General features: G+C 40.3%; 1 protein-coding gene across 1 annotated transcript in view; it reads left to right on the plus strand.

Moving 5' to 3' along the window:
- GRHL2 (grainyhead like transcription factor 2) overlaps positions 1-26,037 on the plus strand; it is a 296,136-nt gene that overhangs the window by 246,243 nt on the left and 23,856 nt on the right. Inside the window, exons 12-14 of the mRNA XM_030217442.1 lie at positions 8,316-8,347; positions 12,313-12,407; positions 20,545-20,630. Coding sequence (XP_030073302.1) covers positions 8,316-8,347; positions 12,313-12,407; positions 20,545-20,630 — 213 coding nt within the window. The remainder of the gene's footprint in view (positions 1-8,315; positions 8,348-12,312; positions 12,408-20,544; positions 20,631-26,037) is intronic.

The following is a 26,037-nucleotide window of genomic DNA, read 5'->3' on the forward strand; positions in this document are numbered from 1 at the left end:
AACCAATTGAGTTGTGCATGCAACTCAGGATTACTCCCAATTTTGGGCACACAACTTTCGCCAACCTTTATAGAATTCAGGGGTAAGTGACTTACATGTGCTCGTTACAGAATAGCATGTAGCCCAGCGGTTCCCAAACTGCGCCACGGCACCGCAGGGTGCCGCAGTGAACTTGCAGGGGTACCACGGCATATTTTCCCTACCTTCCTCCCGCAGCTATCCAAGCTGCTGATGCTTCTACTACTGCTACTAATACTAATCATTTCTATAGCGCTACCAGACATACACAGCGCTGTACACATTCTCTAGATGAGCAGCGGCAGCAAAACAAGCTGCAACCATTGCAGGGCCAGAGTCTTCATACGCACAGCTGATGGTCCTGTCCCTTGGATGTTACTTCCTGTTCCGGGGCACTGCCGGCAGCCCCACAAATGAAAAGTCTTGCTTTGTGGTGGCTGTAGCTTGCTTTGCCATTGCTGCTGATCTAGAGAAGCAGCAGCAGGGGTATGTGTGGGAGTGGGGGGATAGAAGAGGCAGATGCTGGATTGGGGGAGAACAGGGGGCTTAGGCTGGATGGAAGTGGCTGAAGCATGCCACCAATTTGCTCTGGAGCTTGGGCCTCAGGCAGGGGGCCTCTTCAGCTGGTGGGGCTTGGGCATCCCCACCAGCAAAGGTAGAACTCAGCAGTGGGGTGGGGGGGGGGGGGGACTTGAGATGAAATGTGTAGCCTAGGGGCACCATGACCCAAAAAAGTTTCGGAACCACTGACCTAGCCTTTATGTGCATAATTCTAATTATTGGCACCAATCACTCGTGTAAGTACTAGTATTCCCTAACATTTCTGCATTATTGGCACTTATATGTAGCCATCACTTTATAGAATTGTCGTTAAAGTTCTGACATAAATTGGATGTGACTATTAGGCGATAATGTGGCTAAATAGACATTTAAATTATTTATGTGTGGCCAAATGGGATATAACGTTATGTGCATAACTGACATGCTGGTTAGATGCTAAACGTTTGCACTTGGAAATTCATCACAAACCCCTGAAAAAACCCTAGGAAATTCCTCTTTGAGAGGTCAGATTTATACAAGTTATGAACTAACACACGTATATTTAGGTGGCTAAAAACCCACTTAACTGCCTACAGATGAATTTTGCACATAATTCCTTATTTTTATGTGCATAAATCTTAAACATTTACCTCCTTAAGGACTAAGCTAAATATTGGAGCACCCCCTTCTTTCTCTCTCCTCCCCCTCCCCTAAACTTGCAAATTAACTTTGAATTTATGACTAATTTAAAGTTTATGCAAAAACTCCAGCAATTTCTATGAAAGGATCTCCAGAAATCATCCTTTTGTGTAATTGAAATAACTCTGGTTTACCCCAGCCTATACGTTTAATATAATACAGAATTGTACAGCTATAGGATTTACACTTTTGCTCCATCCTTTGACCTGTCCCTAAAGGGATAGATATAAATACCTCATAACAAAGATAATCAAAACCAGTAGTACCAGGGGAAATTTTAAACCTTTTTACATTTATTTTCAATATGTAGATATTAACCCATATGTATGCACTGCACATAACAGTGATGTGCAACAATTTAGTCAGCCTTGGTCAAATTGTATTTCAGTGAATCCCTAAGTAAACAGAATCTGGCAGAGTTAGTTCTCTCCTTCCCGTGATGTGGACTTAATTATTGTTGTGTTGCTTATTGTTCTTTAGTTTTCTTATGGGGTCCTTTTACTAAGGTGCGCTGAAAAATGGTCTGCGGTAGTGTAGACACGTGTTTTGGGCACGCGCAGAATCATTTTCCAGCGCACCTGCAAAAAAAGAACTTTTTAAAATTTTTGCTGAAAATGGACGTGCGGCAAAATGAAAATTGCTGCGTGTTCATTTTGGATCTGAGACCTTACCACCAGCCATTGACCTAGCAGTAAAGTCTCACGCGGTAACTGGGCAGTAATGGCCTACGTGTGCCAAATGCCACTTGGCGTGCATAGCTGATGTGCGCCGGAAAATAAAAGATATTATTTGGGTGCGCATAGCGGACGCATGCCAAAAATGAAATTACTGCAAGGGCCACACAATAGCCATGCAGTAACTCCATTTTGGTGTGCGTTGGGCGCGTAGACGCTTACACGGTTTAGTAAAAGGGCCCCTATATTTCTTGTAACTTTTCATGGAAGTATGTACTCATACAAGCAAATTAAAAAAAGAAAAGTTAACAGAACCTCTACATCTTTCTGCAAATTTTAATGCATAATTACCATTTATTTGCGGTTTTGTAATAGATTCAAAATATGGCAGGTGGAAAAATTTGAATGTTCTTTCAGTCAATGCTTTGTAACACCTCCTCTGGCAGAAGTAACAGCTTCCAAATGTTTCCTGTAGCCAGCTAAGAATTATCCTATTCTTGCTTTTGGAATTTCTTCCCAATCTTCCTTTCAGAACTCTTTTACCTCAGAAATATTCTTAAATCTCCTGGCATGCACTGCAGGTTTGAAATCTCCCCACAGGTTTTCCATAATATCCACTATGAAGGCCATCTCAAAATGAGTATCTTTCTTTCCTGACAAACTATCCTAAAAAATTTGAATATATATTTTTTTGTAGCTCATCCACCTGTATCCTCACAATTTCAACAAGGAAATATTTTAATTAAATTTAAACAAACAGGACCTCGGAACGTCCAATAGGGATAAATATTTAAAGTATTAATATAATCCGCTATCATAAATGGAAGTGAGGCAATACAATAGGTCCCCGAAATAAGAAAGAAGGAAAAACGAATCACCTGATGTGTTTTTCCTTTTTTCTTATTTCAGGGACCTATGGTATTGAATCCATTCTTCCTTACAGCCATACAGTATTTCCTGTGCCACTGGATGACTCACAACTTCAAATCACAAAAGATTCACCCTTCTGTATTTTTGTTTTTTAAATGTTTCACCTTCTCTCTCTAGGAAAAAAGGCCCATTTCTGACACAAATGAAACGGGTGCTAGCAAGGTTTTCCTCGGAGTGTGTGTGTTTTACAGAGTGTGTGTGAGAGTGAGTGTGTGATAGAGAGAGATTGAATGTGTGAGTGTGTGTGACAGAGAGAGTGAGACTGGGTACAAGAGTGTGTGTGTGAGAATGAGAGTGTGTGCCAGGGGCTCCCCCTCCCTCCCTCTCTCCCAGTTCCAGGGTGGCCCCGCCCCCTCTCTCCCAGTTCCACGGTTTCCCCCCTCCCTCCCTCCCAGTTGCAGGGTACGCCCGCCCCCCCTCCAAGTTCCAGGGTCCACCCCCCTCCCGGTTCCAGGGTCGTTGCCCCCCCTCTCCCCCCCCCCTTCAGCCACTCTGCGATGTTTAACTGCAAAATTAGGGAGCTGTGTAGGGTAATAAAACACATCTGCAACATTGTGAAGCTGACTCCGTGGCTTCAGTGAAGTGACGGGTTCGTCAGTCTGTCACCATCTCTCTCGGCCCCGCCCTAGCGCCTCTGATAGGTCCGCCGCCCTCGACGTCATCACGTTTTGATGCGAGGGCGGGGCCGAGAGAGATGGTAACAAAGTGACAAATCTCACGAACCTTACGAACCCTTCACTTCAGTGAAGCCATGGAGTCAGCTTCAGATCGTTCGATGTGCTTTTTATTATAGTAGATATATATATATATATATCTTTACACAATACGCACACACACACACACACACACATATATATATATATATATATATATATATATATATATATATATATATATATATATATATATATATATATATAATTATATCTCACATGGTTCTAACTGAACAGTTAATTTTCATTTTATTAATCCAAAGTACTTTTTTCCCCAAAATATTTCAGGCTTATCATGGTTTTCTTCTGCATACTTTAGATAATGACGTTTGTGATGAGGTCATAGAAAAGATTTCCTTCTGACATTATTATAGCATTATTGTATAAGAAATGCTGTACTATGGTCAACTACTCCAGTGCAGTTAAACTTTTCAGCAGCATATTTGAAGTCATCAGTATGTTCTATTTTGTACATCTGACTAGTTTTCAGGCAGTTCGAGCAGAGATTTTCTTTGTTCTTCCAAATCTTGCCTTGACATTAACAGCTCCATATATTTCCAGTTCTTAACACTGTTTCTGACAGTTGAAATTGCTAGCAGGAAGCATCTAGAGGATTATTTATAACCTTCTCACTATAAATAATCTTCATTTTCGAATGCTCCAATGGCTCCTTAAAGAAGCCCATAGTTGTTGAAAGTATACAGAGCAAGAGTCACAAGCTAAATGGTTAGAAAGGTAAGGGAGGAAGTCTGCAACTTGGCCTGCTGTTAAGATGTGCTATTTTACTGATATCCCAGTTATTAGTAAGTCTCATTGCATAAAATGGTGCCTGTTCTAAAATAGCATGAACTAGTGGTAAAATAACTCATCTTAATGGTAGCCCACATCGAGGGGCATTTTCGATATGACGTCTAAGTCCGACTTTGGATGTTTTGCACAAAATCCGAATAGGAAAGAAGGTCATTTTCAAAAAAGTAAAAAGTCTTTTTTTTTTTTCAAAAGTACTATCTCGAACAAGGTTTTCTGCATTGGACGTTTTGGTTTTTGGTCCATTTCTGAAAAAAAACAATAAGTGCAAAATGTAGAAAATCAAGCCATTGGGATGTAGGAGGAGCCAGCATTTTTAGCAGACTGGTCCCCCAGACATCACAGGAGAGCAATGGGACACTTTAGGGAGCACTTCTGTGCTCTTCATAAAAATATTCCCAGGTACACATCTCACCTTTGCTCCCTTATCTTGTCTCCTGAGCCCTCCAAAACACACTGACTCTCACTATAGAACATTACAATAGCCCTTATGGGTGAAGGGGGCACCTATAGGTGGGTACAGTAGGGTTTTGGTGACTTTGGGAGGGGTCATAGTTTCCACCACAAATGTGAGAGGTAGAGGGAGATAGAGACTTGAATCCCACAGTCTATAGTGCACTGGACCGACTACTACACTACTCTAGGGACCTGCATGCTGCTGTAATAGACCTGGCTATAACATCTGAGACTGTTGTAGAGGCTGGTAAGTCGTATTTTTATTCACATTTTTGGTGGATGGGAGTGGGTCAGTGACCACTGGGGGGGAGTATTGGGGGGTCACCCCTGATTCCCTCCAGTGGTCATCTGGTCATTTAGGGCTTCCTTTTGTGCCTTATTCATTATAAATCAGATACCTAGTGAATTACACAACCCTGTATAACTTTATTTAAAAAGGGAAACCAGGGAGAATTCAGTATAGGCTGTAACCGCAGCCAAGCTTTATTTCAATGAGTTTAGCCAAAATTAGCTCACCTGTAAGCTCTATATATTATTAATACTCCCTATATTTTGTATTCCTTAATTTATTGCTTTTTTAAATATCAGACGCTTATTTTACGTTTCATATTTTGTTATATTAAACCAAGATTGTGAAAAATTCAATAGGATTAAACAAATATTCCCCATCCGTTGACTGAAAAACAAAATCAAAAATATATATGAATTGTGTCCATACACTAAATAATAAAGCACCAGAGTATTCAGGAACAGAAAGGAGCAAACTTATCTTGGCTCATATTCCATCTCTATTTCACGGAGGATCTGTTATTCAAGCAGCACTGCTGTACCTGTTGAAGAATTTTGAAACAGGGATTTGTGTTGGACGTTTGGGACACTTGGAGGCATATTTTCAAAGCTTCTATGGAACTTTGTAAGTCTAAGTGCTTTGAAAATGAGCCCTTTAGTGAAGTAGTGGCGGAGTATGAGCCAAGATAAGTTTTCTCCTTTCTGTTCTTGAATACTCTGGTGCTTTATTGTTTAGTGTATGGATACAATTCCTATATATTTTTGATTTCGTTTTTCAGTCAACGGATGGGGAATTTTTGTTTATACAGATTCCTGTTGAATTTTTTCACAATCTTGGCTTAATATAATAAAATGTAAAATAAGTGTTTGATATTAAAAAAAAAATAAATTAAGGGATATAAAATATTGGGAGTATTAATGATGTATAGAGCTTTCAGGTGAGCCAATTTCGACTAAAATCATTGAAATTAAGCTCGGCTGCAGTTACAGCCTATACTGAATTCTCCCTGGTTTCCCTTTTTAAATTAAGTTATACAGGGTTGTGTAATTCACTAGGTATCTGATATATCTTTACATTTTGGGATTGACTACATTTGATTTTTTATACACATTTTTTGTGTCTTCCTTGGGGATTTCTTGTTTTTGGTAGTGATTATTCGTTATTAAAACAGGTGCAGCTCAAAACATCTTAGTTTTGTTTTGCTCCATTGTGGCTGAAAAATATCTAAGTCAGGAACGCCCAAATCACACCCCTGAAATGCCCCCTTGAGATTTGGATGCACTGCAGATGAACAGCATAGAAAAACGTCTGAAAAATAGGTTTCAAAAATACTGATGTGGATGTTTTTGTGAGAAAAATGTACAAATGCTGCTTTATGCCAATTTTTAGACATTTTTTTAAAAAATGAGCCCTGTTGATAACTATGCCCCTTAGAGTACTTGTTCAGCCATGGGATTATCTTCGCCTGATTAACTGAAGACCTAACGAGTGTCTAAACCTTTTGGGCTTTAATAAGTTATGTTATGTTCAGATGCTATGTTATGTTATACAGTTCTTATATTCTGCTGCATTTCAAATAGATTCTGAGTGGATCACAACATTGTTTATCCTACACTCTAGGAGAAATACACCAACTGTATACACTATACACAATAGAATTCCAGATCTTTACGAACACTTTAGCAAAAATTCTTCTTTAAAAAGATAAGTTTTGAGAGCTTTCCTTAAAGCAAAATATGACTTAGTTTGTCTAATATTCAAAGGCAATGCATTCCAAACTTTCACTCCGTACATTCTTTATTGATAGGTAATTTAAGTTCCAGCACTGTTCTTTATGTGTCGTACAGAATGGAGATGAAAAATTCAAATAAAAAACTAATTCACTAGAGTTATCACCGTAAAATGACTTCTAGATTAGACAGCTTCTTAAAAAATGGAGTAATGAATCAACTGGAATGGTGTTCAATCTTTTGCATCTGCTGCATTCACTTATTTATTATTTTCAATCTGTTTAAGTTAGCAAATAAAATAGTAATTGTGCATTTAAATTTGCAGAAAAATGTCATGTTTGATTTTCTAATAAGTAGAGGTTGTATTCGCTTAGGGATTCATCAAACACACGTATGTCCTCTAGTGACATCTTTGATAATGCTGTCCATTGTAGAGTGGTGTTGCAGGAGGGAAGTGTCACATTTGGGGTGAGCACTGAGGGGTCCTTTTACAAAGGCACGCTGAAAAATGGCTTGCGGTAGTATAGGCACAGGTTTTGGGCGCACGCCGATCCATCTTTCAGCGCACCTGTCAAAAAGGCCTTTTTAAAATTTTTTGCCAAAAATGGACGTGCAGCAAAATGAAAATTGCTGCGCGTCCATTTTGGATCGGAGACCTTACCGCCAGCCAATGACCTAGCAGTAAAGACTCACGCGGTAATCGGGCAGTAATGACCTATGTCACTTGATGCGCATCCGTTATGTGTGCCCAAAAATAAAAAATATTTTCCAGACGTGCGTATCGGATGCGTGCTAAAAATGAAATTATCGCAAGAACCACGCGGTAGTCGGGCAGTAACTCCATTTTGACGCGCCTTGGGCGCGCGTAGACGCTTATGCGGCTTAGTAACAGGACCCTTGAGAGAATTAACAACTGATTGTGCTCATGACCCTAGGGCATCATGATAAAAAAATACATCATTTAAACTGCATTTCTCACTATGCAGTGTGAAAATAACCTCCCCTTTGGAAATGGATTAAAAAAAGAAACCAGATTCTAACATCTGTTGTTTTTATACTTCTTCAGCAGACAAAGATATGATGTAATACTCAAGAAGGCAGCTTGAATTAATTCGTATTTTTATCAGAGTTACCAAGACAATTAATAATACAATTTGTTGTAATGCTACAATTGCCAGATGATTGTAGACTCAATATTAACTGGATTAAAGGTGATAGTTATGAAGGTATATGCATTTTATTTTTCAGCTGGCAGACTTGCAGTTGTAAGCAGAATCCAAGAAGCTGTAGTTTCCTCTTAACTTAAATGTAGTTTTAAAATGTCTATATAGTACTGTGGTCAGGGTACAGGGTATAATTTTCAGAAAAGTGAAATAAAATAAGGGCAGCATTTTAAGTGATATATGAAGCCAATGTTGAAATCATAAATTACTGATGTAATTTTTGCCTCACTCCACAGGTTTTCTATAATACAGATGATGAGAGAGAAGGGTAGGTCTTGTGTGTGTGTGTTTTCTTCTATTTAAAACATTTACGCATTACTTGTTTTTATGAAGGTATATTACAGTTTTTTTGAACCCAGGTTCAAATTTTGACTGATTTTTGTCTGACATATTGTGATTAATATTCCACCTTTAACAAGAAAATTGCGGCGGGGCGGATTATGGTACTAAACTATGCAGTTATCATCACCAGTATATCTTCCTCATAAAGGGGACAGTTCTACAACCCTGTGCCACAAGTTAGGCGCCTAGATTCAGCACACTGAGCGCTAATTCTAGAACAGCATCTGAGCACCCAGATGGAATACTAGCATAAGTTGGCATCTGCACGCCTACATTTAGATCCACACATTTACGTATGTCAATAGCAGGTATAAATATGCACCCAAATGCAGCACTTATGCATAACTTATGCAGCTCCTTGTGACTCTGGGCAAGTCACTTAACCCTCCATTGCCTCTGGTACAAAATAAGTACCTGAATATATGTAAACCGCTTTGAATGTAGTTGCAAAAACTTCAGAAAGGCAGTATATCAAGTCCCATTTCCCTTTCCCCTTTCCTTGCGAGTTGTAGAATACTGCTCAGCACCCAGCTAGCACAAACATGTGTAACTCTTAACAGTCACTTAAGTAAGTGCTAGTATTCTAGAACTTATATGTGAACTCAGCACATAAGTGACAGCGCCACATTATAGAAGGGGAGGGATAGGGCCTTATAAAAGTCTTTACATACATGTACATTTTTTCACATTCTGCTGCAAATGCATGAGAATTAGTGGTGGGGGGTGTCATTGATCTGCTTAGCATACACTTTGGGATAAATTCTCAAAAGGTCACCAAAATGTAGGTGCAGGGATGATGCATTCTAACTGCAAATTCTATGTCCACATTTACGCACCTAACTGTAGGCATGCGCACTTAGGCCAGCTGAATGGTGTAACCCACTCTCATACGTGCCTGACAGGCCTCTAACCCACCCATGCCTCTCCCAGGTCCACTCCCCTACTTGAAGTTGCGCACTGTGAAATTTAAGCATACAACGTATAGGGCAATTGCTAACTGGTAAAAATTAGCACCAGTTAGAGACAATAATTGACTGTTAACTCCAATTAACAGCCATTTATTGAATAAGTTTCATGCGCAGCTGACCTTATTCTATAACTTGTTTGTGCAAATTTACTTGCTAGTTGGAAACTTGAGTGCCCAAGTTCATAGAATCAGGGCATATGGGGCCAATTTATAATGGTGCTTCCAGTGAGGCATGCCAATGCCATGCCTAGAATGCCAGCTCTATAATGGAATTTGCACATTAAGGTGCCATTATAGAATATTAGCATAAACCTGAAATGGTACACCAAAATTTAGGTGTGACCATTTATACCAGCTCTATCGCAGGGGAAAATAGGAATACCTAAGCGCACCATACAAACCATGCAACTTCAAGTATTCTGTAAGTTATATGTGTAAATTGGAGATATGCCAGTAGCCCACCCATGCTGTACCCACTTATACATCCCCTTCGAAGTTACTCACTATCCCCCAGATTCCATATATGGCATCCAAAGTTGCACTCTGAAATGTGGGCGTGCGCAACTTAATTGATCGTCCTTAACTATCAATAATTGGGCACTAACAACTAAATATTGCAGTTAATTGGCATCAATTAGAATTTGCACACACAACTGGCTGCACGCAGTTCTGTAAGGCTCAGCGCCTAACTCTCATAGCACATATCTGAAAAGGGGATGTGATCAAGGGGTGTGTTGGGGTGTTTCAAAAAGGTGCACGCGGAATTACAGAATTCGCCCAAAGTGCGCCTAAGTTGGGCACTGGCCATTTACACCTGCTTTTAGAAGGCATAAGTACAGCGCCCAAAAATTAGGTGCCAGATCCGTGCCGAATGTTATTCTATAAAGGGCACACACCCCCTTTATAGAATAGCACTTAAGGGTGAATTCTATATACAGCACTGAAAAAAAATCATTATTCTATAAGCCGCTCTTAAAATTAGGCACAGTTTATAGAATAGTGCTTATGCTCGGGAATCATGCCTAAATTTAGGCACGGCTATTTACAACAACTGAAATGTGGTGCAAATGTACATGCCTAAATTAGGGTCTATCCTCTTTATAACCATGCGCGTAAATGCTAGGAACGCCCCCTTTCCGCCCGTGACCCTCCCATTTCCATACCCTCATTTTTTACTCATGCCTAAGTATACACCAGTAATTTCCAATTAAATCTAATTAGTGCAAAGAATTACTTGCTAAAAAGCTAATTATTGGCGCTAATTAGACCATTATTCAGTTAAATTGTGTATGTAAATTGGGCGTGTGCCCAAAATTGCACACGCAGTTTATGGTGACTTTTTTTATGGAATTTGGGTGTTAGTGCTCAAATTTTTAAGTGCCAAATTTTCAGCGCCATGTATTGAATTCCCTCCTATACCACTTAGATGTGACCTTATAGAATGGTGCCTAGTGCACTCAAATCAGACAAAAATAGTAATGTGGTCAATAGGACACATCCAATCACAACAGGAGGCTGGAAGTGGTTACATACAGTTTATTCTGTAAAATAGATAATAGGTAAATATATTGACCTGACACGGCACCGTGTTTCGGAAAAAGTGCCTGCCTCAGTAGTCTTTATGTAGGTAAGAAGTTGAAATACGACAAGATAGTGTATTACCACGGTTGCTATACAAACGTTATGGCTCCAATGTTTGTGTAGCAAACACGGTAATACACTATCTTGTTTGGTGCTTTAGATTTATAGTCTTTTTAAAGATTGTTTCTACTTTTAACGTCTTTTGGTCATACTTAGGAGCGATGTGTTACCTAACTTTGGGCACTATTTACTATCTTTCAAGGTTTGCTATGGCCCTTCCCAAAGGGCATCAGAGCAGTTTAGTGTACACAATCAAATGGGACTGACTCGTCGGATAAGTAGAAAGTCAGATAATATGGAAAACACTGCATAAACCCCTCAAACAATGCATAAACAAAGGCATAGAGTTCCCCATTTTCAAAACTTGTTCTAAAACAAAGATTTTTAATGGAAATAAATGTGATGATGTCACTGGGGGAGGGATCTGTTGGTTATACCAAATGGTAGCAAAGATTAGATAATCGAGCCTATAGGCTACAAACAAAGAAAACACAGTTCCAAGAAAGGAAGCATGACAGGTCTGCAGCACACAGCAAGAAGTAGAACATAAAGCAGACCAGGAGTCCAAGAAATTCTTTATTGAAAAAGACCTGACGTGGCCAGGTTTTGCCAAAATGACTGCATCATGGGTCGAACATAACCACTAACCAGGGGCAATAACTGTGCTTCCCTCAGCTGTTACATGTGTATCCAAGGCAGCAAACAACAGCTCTTGGAAGACATAAGCAGCTTCTCCTCTCTCTCTCCATTTAACTGCTTTTATGTCTTCCAAGAGCTGCTGTTTGCTGCCTTGGATATACATTTAACAGCTGGGAGAAGCACAGTTAATGCCCCTGGTTAGTGTTATGTTCAACCCCTGATGCAGCCATTTTGGCAAAACCTAGTCACGTCGGGTCTTTTTCAATAACGAATTTCTTGGCTCCTGGTCTGCTTTATGTTCTACTTCTTGCTCTGTACCAACAAAGTACAACTTCTGGGAGTACTAGAAATAGAGATAGATTGAAGAGCAAGAACAAGAGAGAGAGAGAGAGATGAGAAGAAGAAAGAGTTAGCTATTAATACTGCCACCTCTACTACCAATAGTAAAGCAATCAAGCCCTATAGGTCTGCAAAAAAAAAAAAAGACTGTAGAACCAGCTTTAAATCTAGAAAACAGTGAGAATTGACTGCCAGCCTTTTTTTTTTTTCAAGGCAACCTCTGATGATGCTGCTGCTCTTTCAAATTCTGTGCAAATGGATTTTTAACGAGAGTTGTTTTTTGTTGTTGTTGTTTCTTTACCTAGTAGCAGTGTCCTGGTAAAAAGAATGTTCCGGCCTGTGGATGATGAGTATGGCAGTCCTGTCCCAAAGCAACTGAAAGAAGAAGGTCTTAAAAGAGGTATAGTCTAGCATGTTCAAAACAATATAAGATAAAATTAAAATACAGATTATTATGGTGCAGTTTATGAGAAGTTTTGTCTTATCTCAGCCCTTGTCTGGGTCAAAATGCAAGAAAGTTAAGGTCCCATTCTGCCTAAGGTCTCTACATGAAAAACAAGGTGTCCAGGTTGGGACTTTTCATTTCCTCCATTATTATATCTGCAAAATATGGAGCCTTATGTAAAATATATGTATAGATAGATAGATAGCCACCAACAGACATGTATTGCCAGAATGTAAAATCAAGAGTATTAGTTTAATAAAAGTTACATGTGTAGAAAAATGTGACATCACTTTTGGCTTTCCGTGTGTAATCACAAGCATCTACGCATTATCCCCCGGATTCTATATAGCGTGACTGAAATTGCACATGCAAATCCTGTGGTATTCTGGATTTGCGCGTGCAATGTAATTACTTAAGCCAGATCCCACCCTTAACATGCCCTGACATGCCCCCTTGTGATTTAAATGCACTTCTGATGGACTTCATAGAAAAACGTCTAAAAATTGGTTTTGAAAATACCAATTTGGACGTTCTTGTGAGAAAAACATCCAAATGCAGTATATAGCACTAAAAGATGAGGTAGATATAGGCATCTCAGAGACCTGGTGGAAGGAGGACAATCAATGGGACTCTGTGTTAACAGGGTACAAATTACATTGCAATGATAGAGTGCATCAGATTGGAGGAGGGTTTGTGCTATATGTTAAAGAGGGAATTGAGTCAAATAAAATAAACATTCTACATGAAACAGGTAGCAGTGTGGAATCATTATGGATAGAAATTCCATGTGTGAAGGGAAGGAGTATTCTTATAGGGCTGTACTACCGTCCACCGGGATAGAACAAAGAGACAGATGAGGAAATGTTTACAGAAATTAGGAAAGCTGGCAAATTGGGCAACAGTAGAGTAATGAGTGATTTCAAGTACCCCACCAATAATAGTTATGAAAACACAATAAGAAAAGGTTTAACTATACAATCAATAAATAATTCTCAAATATGCACAAAAATCATAAAAAATCAAATGGAGGAAAAAGACCTCAATTACCGGAAAGGAAGAATTAATTTCAATCTGCTCTATTCAATGGTTCCACAATTCATCATTGGTTATAAAAAAAACTTCCATTCAACCAATTTTCAAAATTTATTGCAATTTCTTTTTCCTTTCATAATAATTTTTAAATTTCTAATATTTCAAATGCATACTATAAAATTTTCTTCAAAACATTGATGCCAAGGTGACTTATATGTTAATAAGATCCAAATGGGACACATTTCACCCAACACATGGGCTTCATTAGTGGTTACCGTTTCACACACTGGAATATTTTCACTTTCAGAATAAGTGTTGGCAGGTTGTTGGACTCTTCAATATTTAATGCAACATATGTGTCACCTCTTGTTACTCATGTTCAATAGTTAGAAACCTGTGGCAACAAATATTTAATCAGAATGTAATCTCACATATTGAAACTATAGTGCTTTCCACAATGTAATCATGACTTCAATATATTTATATATATATATACAGTATGGAAGCCAAAATAAATGACTTCTTCTTGGAGTAACTGGTCTAGGAACTGACTAGAGGGGGAGCCATTTTAGATCTAGTCCTTAGTGGAATGCAGAGCATAGTATGAGAGGTAATGATGTTGGATCTGCTGGGAAACAGTGAAGCCACAAAGGAAATCTACTGTAGCAGCATTTAATTTTCATAAGGGTGGCTATGATAAAATGAGGAAAATGGTTAAAAAGAAGCTAAAAGGATCAGCTGCAGAGGTTAGGACTTTAAATCAGGCATGCATATTGTTTAAAACTATCATCTTGGAAGCCCAGACCAGAGGAATTCCACAAATTTACAAAGGTGGAAAGAAGAGAAGACAGCCAGAATGGTTAAAAGGTGGTGAAAGAGGCAATCAGAGCCAAACGAATGTCCTTTTAAGAAAAGAAAAAGAACCCAAATGAAGAAAATAAGAAACAACATCAACACTGGCAAGTTAGATGCAAAACATTGATAAAGAAGGCTAAAAGAATATGAAGAGAAACTTGCCGCAGGGACAAAAACTCATAGTAACAACTTTTTCAGGTACATCAAAAGCAGAAAGCTTCAAAGGGAATCCATGGGACTGTTAGATCATGAAGGAGCAAAAGTGGCTATAAGGGAGGACAAGGCCATAGCGGGAGACTGAATGAACTTTTGCTTCAGTCTTTACGAAAGAAGAGGATGTAATAGATCTACCTGTACCAGAAATGTTTTTCAAGGATGATGATGTGGAGGAACTGAAAGAAATCTCGGTGAATCTGAAAGACGTACTGAGCAAAATCGGCAAATTAAATCACCTGAACCAGCTGGCATGCATCCAAGGGTACTGAAAGAACTCAAACATGAAATTGCTAATCTGCTGTTTCTAATCTGTAACCTGTCATTTAAATTGTCAGTACTAACTGAAGATTGGAGTGTGGCAACTGTAAAACTGATTTTTAAAAAGAGTTCCAGGTGTGATCCGGGAAATTACAGACCGGTAAGCCTGATGTCAGTGCTGGGTAAAATAGTGAAAACTATTATAAAGAATAAAATTTATGGAACACATAGATAAACATGGTTTATTGGACAGAGTTAGCATGGATTCAACCAGAGGAAGTCTTCTCTCACCATTTTGCTTCATTTCTTTGAAGGTGTGAGGTGTGAATAAACATAGATTTTCAGAAAGTCATGGGATAGGAGGCAATGTTCTGTTGTGTAGTAGGAATTGGTTATTGGACAGAAAACAGAGGGTAGGGTTAAATGGTCATTTCTCTCAGTGGAGAAGGGTGAACAGTGGAGTGCCGCAGGGATCTGTACTGGGACCAGTACTATTTAACATATTTATAAATGATAAGGAAATCAGAAAGATGAGTGAGGTGATCAAATTTGCAGATGACACAAAACTATTCAAGGTTGTTAAAACACGTGCGGACTGTGAAATATTGCAGGAAGACCTTAGGAAATTGGAAGATAGGGCATCCAAATGGCAGATGACATTTAATGTGGACAAATGCAAGGTGATACACATTGGAAAGAATAATCCAAATCATAGTTACCTGATGCTAGGGTCCACCTTGGGGGTCAGCACTCAAGAAAAAGATCTGGGTGTCGTTGTAGATAATACACTGAAATCTTCTGCTCAGTGTGTGGTAGTGGCCAAAAAAGCAAACAAGGTGCTAGAAATTATCAGGAAAGGGATGGTGAATAAGACTGAAAATACTATAATGCCTTTGTATCGCTCCATGGTGCATCTGCACCTTGAGTATTGTGTTCAGTTCTGGTCACCGTATCTCAAAAAAGATATAGTGGAATTAGAAAAGGTTCAACGAAGAGTGACTAAAATGATAAAGGGGATGGAACTCCTCTTGTATGAAGAAAGGCTAAAGAGGTTACGGCTATTCAGCTTGGAAAAGAGATGGATGAGGGGAGATATGATTGAGGTCTACAAATTCTTGAGTGGTGTAGAAGAGTTGAAGTAAATTGATTTTTTACTCATTCCAAAAGTAAAAAGAATAAGGGACACTCCAGGAAGTTACATGGAAAAACTTTTAAAACAAATAGGAGGAAATATTTTTTCACTCAACGAATAGTTAAGCTCTGGAACTCTTTTCTGGAGGATGTGGTAACAGCCATTAGCGTGTCTGGGTTTAAAAAGGTTTGGACAAATTCCTGAAGGAAAAGTCCATAGTCTGCTATTGAGACAGACACGGGGAGCAACTGCTTGCCCTGGGGTTTGTAGTATGGAGTGTTGCCACGATTTGGGTTTCTGCCAGGTACTTATGACCTGGCTTGGCCACTGTTTGGAAAACAGGATACTGGGCTAGATGGACCATTGGTCTGACCCAGTATGGCTACTACTACTACTATTTAGCATTTCTATAGCGCTACAACGCATACTCTTATGTTGGTCTAAAATTGGGGCACAAGTTAGGTAATGATCAAGCTGAATATATACTGCTCTCTCTATCACCTTCAATATCGGCAACAGAGATATTAGACACAAGTTAGAGAGCACATTAGGATTCATGGTAGGATTTTCAAAAGTGGACATGCAATGATAAGTTTTAGAACAGCAGGAAATTCGCAACTGAAATCAAACCAGGAACAACCCACTATCAATCTCTCTCAATAATCTTGAGGAGCATTGGCCACCAGAAGAGATAGTTGGTCTAAAGCAGGGGTAGGCAACTCCAGTCCTCGAGAGCCACAGGCAGGTCAAGTTTTCAGGATATCCACAATGAATATGCATGAACTTGATTTGCATACGCTGTCTCCATGGTGTGCAAATCTATCTCCTGCATATTCATTGTGGATATCCTGAAAACCTGACCTGCCTGCGGCTCTCGAGGACCGGAGTTGCCTACCCCTGGTCTAAAGGATTTCAAAAAAGATCTCACCTCACTCTCACTGGCAGTCTCAAACAAAGACCAATCCATTGGGCATTCTATCCAAAAATCTTCACTTAATAAAGCATGGGAATGAGACTTGTTATTTTCTGAATCTTTGATTTGATAAAAGAGGAGAAATCTTTGGGCAATAAAGATATACTCAATTCCAATGGCTTACCCAGTGTCAATGATTGAACCACTACATAAAACTCCTTATTCAATAACTCGTGGATCCATCATTGACAATACAATCCTCTTTCCCTGGCAACCATCACTTTATACTCATCTAATTTCAATAAATAGGAGTCATGTATCTCCATATCGCCAGTCCTTCTCCAGTCTTGCTCTGTTTGCTGAACATTACACCATAACTGATTCAAGCCCAGCCATGAACCACAGAGAACATGTTTCCCCCAGTGGTTATTTTCACCACCTTTAAAGGTACAGTCTGATCTAATGCTGACTTCAGAGAACCATTCCATTCCATTGCTTCACTGCCTGCTCTACTGACATAGAGGAAATATCACCCAATAGCAGGGATCAATTGGCCATCAATGCAACAGAATCCACACAAGATCTAACATGCATAACTGTCTAAGTTTTCATCATTGATCCACTCAAACCCATATAAGGTACCCCAAATAAAAGTAAAGAATGGTCAAACCAAAACACTGGATACACATCAGGACAGATTCTGGTTGCTACTGATAAATTATGACCTATGGGTTTGGAAGAACATGTGGTGACAGATTTTAGAAAGGACATCCAACTCAGAATAAAGATGTTTAAGTCAGTATATCATATACGAACCTTCATTTCTTATGCATTTTAGAACAGGATCTGCCGAAATACAGCCTATTCAAAATTCATGAGAAGTGGACATTCATGTGCTGGCTATGTCTATTGTATTTATTTATTTATTAGGATTTATTTACCACCTTTTTGAAGGAATTCACTCAGGGGCGCTTTTACAAAATGGTGGTAAGTCCAATGTGGGCTTACAGCTCGCTAAAAGGGAAGTACCACCGGGCTACCGCAGCAGCCCCGCACTAGTTCCCTCCCCCAGCAAGTGTAATTTCCGGTACAGCGAAAATATTTCAGTTTTTGTAGCGCCAGTGTTTAGCTGTTGGTAAATGGACAATGCTGCATACTGCCCAGTTACTGCCAGGTTAGCGCAGGAGCCCTTTCCGCCACCTTAATGGGTGGTGGTAAGTGCTGCCCACCGAAATGGCAGCGTGTCAAGTGCTTCTATTGCCGCATGACCATTTCTTGAAAAAATCAAAGACCTGCCTTTTCCTCGCTGCGGTATAAAGGGGCCTTGGCGCACTTTAAAAACACGTGTTGATGCCAGTGCGGGTACCCTTTTGCTGTAGCTTTGTAAAAGGACCCATCAAGGCGATGTACAGCAAGAATAAGTCAAACATAAGCAATAGGCAATTGCAGCAGTAAAAATATTCAAATAACAATACAAAGTATAGAATAGTATGCTACATTACAATGTCAACACAATACACAATAAAACATTTTAATAGACAGCATAAGGTGTAAGCAAAGATGGAACATATAGATAAGGTAGAGTAACAGGAGTTCTAAAATAAGGGGACTAATTTAAAGAAAGTTGCACATGAGGTCAGAAAGGTGTTTGAATATTATCTTTGCTAGGGTAAGAGCATAAAAACATAAGAATAGCCATACTGGGTCAGACAAATGGTCCATCTATCCCAGTATTCTTCTTCCAACAGTGGCCAATCCAGGTCACAAGTACCTGACAGAAACCTAAATAGTAGCAAGATTCCATGCTAGCAAATTCAGGGCAAGCAGTGGCATCCCATGTCTGTCTCAATAGCAGACTATGGACTTTTTTCTCCAGGAATTTGTCCAAACCTTTTTTAAACCCTGATACGCTAACCTCTGTTACCACATCCTCTGGCAAAGAGTTGCAGAGCTTAATCATTCATTGGGTGAAAAAATATTTCCTCCTATTTGTTTTAAAAGTATTTCCATATAACTTCATTGAGTGTCCCCTTGACTTTGTACTTTTTGAAAGAGTAAAAAATCAATTCACTTCTACTCATTCTACACCACTAAGGATTTTGTAGACCTCAATCATACCTCCCCTCAGCCAATTCTTTTCCAAGCTGAAGAGCCCTAACCTCTTTATCCTTTCCTCATATGAGAGGCGTTCCATCCACTGTATCATTTTGGTTGCTCTTCTTTGAACCTTTTTTAATTCCGCTATATCTTTTTTGAGATACAGCGACCAGAATTGAATGCAATACTCAACGTGAGGTCACACCATGGAGTGATACAAGGGCATTATAGTATTCTTGGTCTTATTTACCATCCCTTTCCTAACAATTCCTAGCAACCTTTGGAAAATTTTTTGTCGGGGAATCCTATTAAGTTGCTCATCAGGTGTGCAATCTAGAAGTATTGTTGGATTCCTAGCTGACCTTTTGGCCACAGATACAGGCTGTAGTTGGGAATTCATTCTTTAAGCTACTCCTTTTAAGTAAATTGAAACCATTTTTGTCTATGGCAGACTTTAAGTCTGTTTTGCAATCCATGGTGTTGAGTGGGACTGCTTATTGAGTGAAGGAGTGGCCTAGTGGTTAGGGTGGTGGACTTTGGTCCTGGGGAATTGAGGAACTGAGTTCAGTTCCCGGCACAGGCAGCTCCTTGTGACTCTGGGCAAGTCACTTAACCCTCCATTGCCTGCCGCATTGAGCCTGCCATGAGTGGGAAAGTACAGGGTAGAAATGTAACAAAAAATAAAATATTGTAATTTAGCTTACTTGAGTTTACCAGCTTCTTGTGTTAGGTCTTTGCAGGTCATTCAGAATTCTGTTGCATGTCTTCTGTTTTCAACTTTTGATATTTGAACATGTATTGCCATCTATTATTAAGTTGCATTGGCTTCCTGTTGCATTTTGAATTAGGTTCAAGTTGTTGTTATTGGTTCACTTGAGACTGCATCATGCTCCTTCATTTTATTTGTGCAACATTCTTTCAGCCATGCACCCCTGCCAGATCATTATGATCAGAGAGCACCTATGGACTTGTTCCGTACCTGCAGCGATTGTGACTTGAGGAGACTAGGAGATATGCCTTTTCTGTGACTGGCTCAAGGGAATGGAATCAGTTACCTTTGATAATCAAACAGCAAGACACTGTCATTTTTAGGAGATTGTTAAAAGGCTATTTGTTTCAACTAGCTTGTAATACGACATGGGACTGATCCAAGAGCAAATGGTAGTCTGAGGACACTAGGAAGACCTGTGTTATTTTTGTATGCTTATGTTAGTTGTCCTGTCAGTACTGTGATTTTATAATTATGTATATTTTTATGCTCTGCCTTGGATAAATGCAGAATATAAGTAATAAACTTAAACAATATATTTTCCCACTTTATACTCATGGGAAAAAACCTTGATAAAGTTAGTTTTATGAATTTATCTCGCCTCATATAGGACTGCAGATACTGTCAGTACAGCAAAAATAAAATAACTCTCCCTCTTAGTTATCTATACCAACGTTAATTTTGGTTTGGTTCTTGTTTTGGCTTTGAAGCCTATTAAACCAGGATGGATATTTGATCATGGTGTTTTTTTTCCATTCAGAGTTATTTTGTTTGTCATTTGTTTTGTTTCTGCTCTGAAATCTGATTTTTGTCCTTTCAGTGCTTTTGTATGTGAGGAAAGAGAGTGATGAAGTGTTTGATGCATTGATGTTAAAGTCACCCACGGTAAAAGGGTTGATGGATGCAGTAAGTACCAGAATTCATTAATTCATTCATCTTACCAGAAGAAAGTTTCCAGTGCATTGCAAATGTCTGAGGACCCTTTTCTAAACAGTTTTATCTCATTTGTGCTTTTGTTTTTGCTCCTATATATTGCATCTATTCTGTATTTATTTGTATATTATGCCCAGATTTAGGCATAGATAACATAGAAAAATGCATCTGGTACCAAATTGTGGTAGGCCCTGGAGTATCACAGCTGTTGCCAGGCCTCACTCTGAGCCTGAGGCCACAGCACACCCCTGTCCTGCTCACCAGTGGTCAGTCTTGATCAAAAATAGCAACTCCTAAAATAGAATTCAGTGTGGGGCATGCTGTTACTATGGCAACCTGTCAGCATGGAGGGGGCAGGGAGTGCAGGAGGACTTGCAGGTCCATGCTGAATTCTTTTGGGAGCTGCTGCTTCTACTCTGGACTAATCACCACAGGCACATGTGAGGGGCTCTGCCCAGTGGTGTGCTGGTAAATGTTTAACAACAAGCTCTCTCTCCAGAAAAGAAACCACCCATAGATAGGTACGCTCTTGTATCTGTAGCCAACCTGTGTTTGCTATTCATCCCAATCTGCTAATTCTTTTCACAATTAATTTATTGACATTAAATCTGACATATAATTTACTGTCGGATTATTTCTCACCCTATATACCAATATACCCACTACTGGGAAACTGGAACTAGCTGGACTGTTACGCATTCCTACATGGACACTACATGCCAGCAGAATCCTTCACCTCAGTCACACATGCAGAATATGGACAGACCCTCAACTGATAGAAAATAGGGGGGCACAAAAAACCATGCAGACAAAAACTGGAGACTCCTTAAAAAAAAAAAACAGATTCTATACGCAGTGAAAATACTGGTAAATGTAACAGACATGCATTTTCTTCCATACTCCGCTAAATACAAAATTAGAAAAGATATAGTCCCCAAAAAAGCAAACAATCATGAGCAGCATATCCCCCTTTCCTTTTCCTCCCAGCTATGAGTAGCATGTCCCCCTCTCCTCTCCATCCCCTTATATGTGCTGAATTTCTCCCTTTTCCCTTCCCTCCATGTTCGACATGTCTCTCTCTCTTCTCCCTTCTCTCCCTCTCATCCACACGCAGCTTTTTCCCTTGTCTCTTCTTCTCATCCACACAGCTTGACCTCTTCTCTGTCTCTCATCCATACAGCTTGTCCCCTTCTCTTCCTCATATGCCTGTAGCTTGTCCCCTTCTCTCCCTCTCATCCACACAGCTTGTCCTCTTCTCTCCCTCTAATCCATGTAGCTTGTCCTGTACCTCACGCAGCATGTTTCTCAAAACTCCCCCCCCCCACCCACCACCACCTTCTGCTCATACCTTACAACAGCCCTCGTGGTCCAGTGGTCAACTAGGGCAGGAGCGATCCTCCTATTCTCCTGCCCATGCAGTCTCCACTCTCCATGCTGAAAATGGCTGCAGTGAGTTCCCGCAGTAATCTCACAAGACTGCTGCGAGTTCCCACAGCAATCTTGCAAGACTGCTGTTGAAACTTACGGCAGTCACTTTCTGTACGGAGATTGCATGGGCCAGCTGATCTGGTGCAACAACCGGCTCGCAAAATTTGAGAAAAACCAACAACTGGCTCTCGCGAGCCGGTGCGAGTCAGCTCTAGCACACCACTGGGTCTGCCTGAGAGTGATAAAATATGGACAGGGTGACCATGCAGGAGGCGTGGAGGACATCTGCCCTTTTGACCTGGGCAATCCTGCTTAAAATGCTGCTCAGCATAGAAATGAGCTTTTGGAAAACTGCTCTTTTTCTGTGTGGATAAAATTCCAGGGTTATGTTCCAATGTATATAATCTTACCTGCATTGTTTGGAGGCTTTCCTGTGGGCAGGATTAGGTCAGAAGAGGTAATTTTGGCCTGAAAATGTACTCGCTGAAAAATCAGGCGCAGGTACATTTTCCACATAGGTTTACTTTGATTATTGATGGAAACACAACAGGTAAAAAAAAACTTGTTTGATTATTCTATCTTAAATATTATTTTTGTAACTTTACAGAGCTGATTACTTAATTACCAGTAAGCCTTCTAAAAATGGCACAGCAGAGTATAAGCAATTCATAAATACTATAAAATGGATAGCAACAGATTTTTTTTTTCAGCCATAAAGCATCCTGATGCAAACAATAGATTTTTTTTTTCATTTCCCACTTTAATTCATACATGGAACAAAATATGAAACAGCAGTCTTGTTATTTAGTGACTGAATGCAACTCTAATAAATCATGATAGTACAGACATAATTCTCAGAATGTGTCATCTAGGAAAAAAGTAAGTACATAAAGAATTTAAGGGCTCTTTTACTGAGCTGTGTTAAGAGGCTAACGCAGTTTTTACCACACGGTAGACATTAGCGTAGGCCTGTATTAATGTCCTGCTGTAAAGCAGCCAGCTCAGTAAAAATTTCACATTAGCTGCCTAATGCAGGAGTGAGAATGACATGGACAGGCCAAGAAGTGGTCGACCATGACAGTTAATGCATAGATCTGTACCATGTGCTAACTGTCACGACTGCTGATAGTACAACAGCAGTTACTGTCACTTCAAGAGGAGACAGTAAGTGCAGCTGTGCTACTGGCAGTCCAGTACTGTAGCCACAGACAAAATAGTGGAAGATCGCAGCCCCCTTTCTCTTTCCCCCAACATCCTGCACCCTCTGACATCCCCCATGTTACCTTTCAAACCCTTAATACCCTCTGAACCCCCTGACACCAGCCGATCACAATCCACTGTCCCCTGACAAAATATCCACACCCCACACACAAAAAAACATTGCCCCTCTCTCACCCAACAGAAACAAAAACCAACCCCAATGAGCTCTATGTCCCCCCTCCAACCTCTGGGGTCTACAGTGGTAGTTCAGAGGGTCCCCAGTGGCAGTTGTCACCATTTTATCTGGCGCTGCACATAACAAGTGTGCTGTGTAGCAGTGGCATAGCTACGTGGGGCCAAGGGGGCCCTGGGCCCCCGTAGATTTGGATCTGGACCCCCTTGCCAACGACCCACTAGACCCCCCCGCCGCCGCCAACCCTCCCCCACCTTCGCCTACCCTTGCTGGCGGGGCACCCCAACGTGCAGGACATCAGAAACAGAACAATGCCTTCACGGGAAGAAGAAGACCTCCTCGGCTGGCGGGGATTGGGGTCCCCCACCAGCAAAGGTAGGCAACGGCGGGGGAGGGTTGGTGGTGGGGGGTCGAGAGGGGTGTTGGGGTGGCAATGGTGGGCGGGGTCGATAATGGTGGGGGGGCGGCGGCACTGGGGGAGGGGCTAAAAGGTGCCCCCTCACCTCAGGCTCTGGACCCCCCTCCCGCCGAAGTCTGGCTAAGCCCCTGCTGTATAGTAAATTCAGGGCAGATGCTGGGCATATCTCCTGCATTTACCACACCATAGTTTTGCACTTAAGGTGCAGTAAGTGCAAAAACTTACCACGCTTCAGTAAAAGAGCCCCTCAGTTTACAAAATCTTACAGGAAGCCTTTGTCATACATTTTGTCAATAATTAAGGTTGACCCATTTATAGAATGGAGGCAGTGAAGAGATCTGTAAAGTCATTTAGCAGATTAAGGTTAAAAATTCCCTTTCTTATTCATTTAAATGTACTCTGGTTGCTGTGTTAGTCCACCCATTGGCAGACAAAATCCTCCTCTAGCTAAAAGCTCTGCTGTTTATCTCTGTTAGTTGTCTCTCTCCTCTGCAAACACACACCCAGGTCTGAATGTAGGCACAGGCAACTGCCTAGGGCACAGAATTGAAGGCGCCAAATACCAGGTTCAACAGGATCCCGATTCCACCTGCTTTAAGGCCATGCTGTTTGATCTCTGGGAGGTAAACTTCATCTCTCCACTACTCCTTAGTCCTGCCTAAGGGCAACAACATCTTAAATTTGGTCCTCTACCACTCCTCCCCCCCCCCCCCCAACAGATGCATGCGTTTTAATTTTGCAGTTTTTTATAAATATGAAAACAAATATACAATGCCACCTGTAATTTACTCTCAAACTGTTGCCAGCATGATGACTGAAACTTTTAAATACACAACACCTTCATGCTAATACATATGTTTTTTTAACTCATATTCTTATTAGCATATAAATGAAATACAAAATCAGCAGTTGTCAGTTCAATATATTCTAATGATAGGAAACAAGAACAGGGGTCAAAGAAATAGAGAATGGAGAGGGAGGGGGGAGGGAAACAGAGCAGGTCCAGCTCCATAGGCCTTCTCTTTATATGACTTATTTACTAAGGGCCCTTTTACCAAACTGTGGTAAAAAGTGGCCTTAGCGTGTCTTCACGTGGGTCATTCCCACGCACTAAGGGGCCCTTTTACAGAGCGGCAGTAAGCCCAACATGGGCTTACCACTTGCTGTTGCGAGACTGCTGCCAGCCCAACGCAGCCACTGGTGGTAGTCCCACCCCAAGCATGTGCCATTTCCAGGGGAAAAAGAAAACCCCCTTAAATGGCTTGCACGGCGATAACCCGGTGGTAATCGGACATCATTAATGTACTAACCCTGCTAACTCTTGCTGTAGTATTCTAAATTTGGCTACTATACTGTGGATTAGCAATGCCAGGTTTATTTTCCATTGTCAGTCCTAGGTAAAAAAAAAAAAAAAAGCAGCTTTAGTCTTACAATTGGTTCATTTACCTTAATGAAACTGGTATAACTCTTGGAAATATTTAGATTTAAAGGAGAAAAGTGGGTTTCTAGCTGAATTTGATTGTTGTATCAAACTGAATTTGATTTATCCAACTGTCATTCCTTGCCCCTCGAAGAGGAGGTTTTGGCTGAATTACTGGGAGGTAAGCACCAGCACAGCAGGAGGAGGGGGGCTAGTTTCTGCATAGGGAAACACAGACTACTTGAAGCATTCCATGTGCTGGGCCTGAACCATAATACTGCTAAATGTTTTATGATATTTTATTCTTTCTTAATTTCTCAACTTTCTGGCTACAGTCTCTACAAGGTTTATCTTCCATTGCCATGCCTAGATAAAGAGAGTAGCCTTAATCTTCAACTGGTCTAATTTGTAATTAGAGATTACATTAAAGAAACTGTAAAATTTATTGGTATTATTTGGTTTAAAGGTGAAAAGTTAGATTCCTACAGAACCCGAACTTTGTTTCACATTGTCTCATTGCTTTCCCCTCCCAGAGAACATTTTTAATTGTGGTATTTGGCTGAGTTAAAAATTTTGGTACAGACAGTAACGTTTTCTGATGTTCTACCTACTTATGGAAAGGGAGAGGAAAGACTACAAAATACTGAGAACTTCAATAAGTGGTTCAAGGCCTGGTGTTACCAAGAAGGTTTTAGATATTTAGGAAGATGGGGCAATATAT

The sequence above is a fragment of the Microcaecilia unicolor genome, chromosome 1, assembly GCF_901765095.1.
Source record: "Microcaecilia unicolor chromosome 1, aMicUni1.1, whole genome shotgun sequence".
NCBI classification, from domain to species: Eukaryota; Metazoa; Chordata; class Amphibia; order Gymnophiona; family Siphonopidae; genus Microcaecilia; species Microcaecilia unicolor.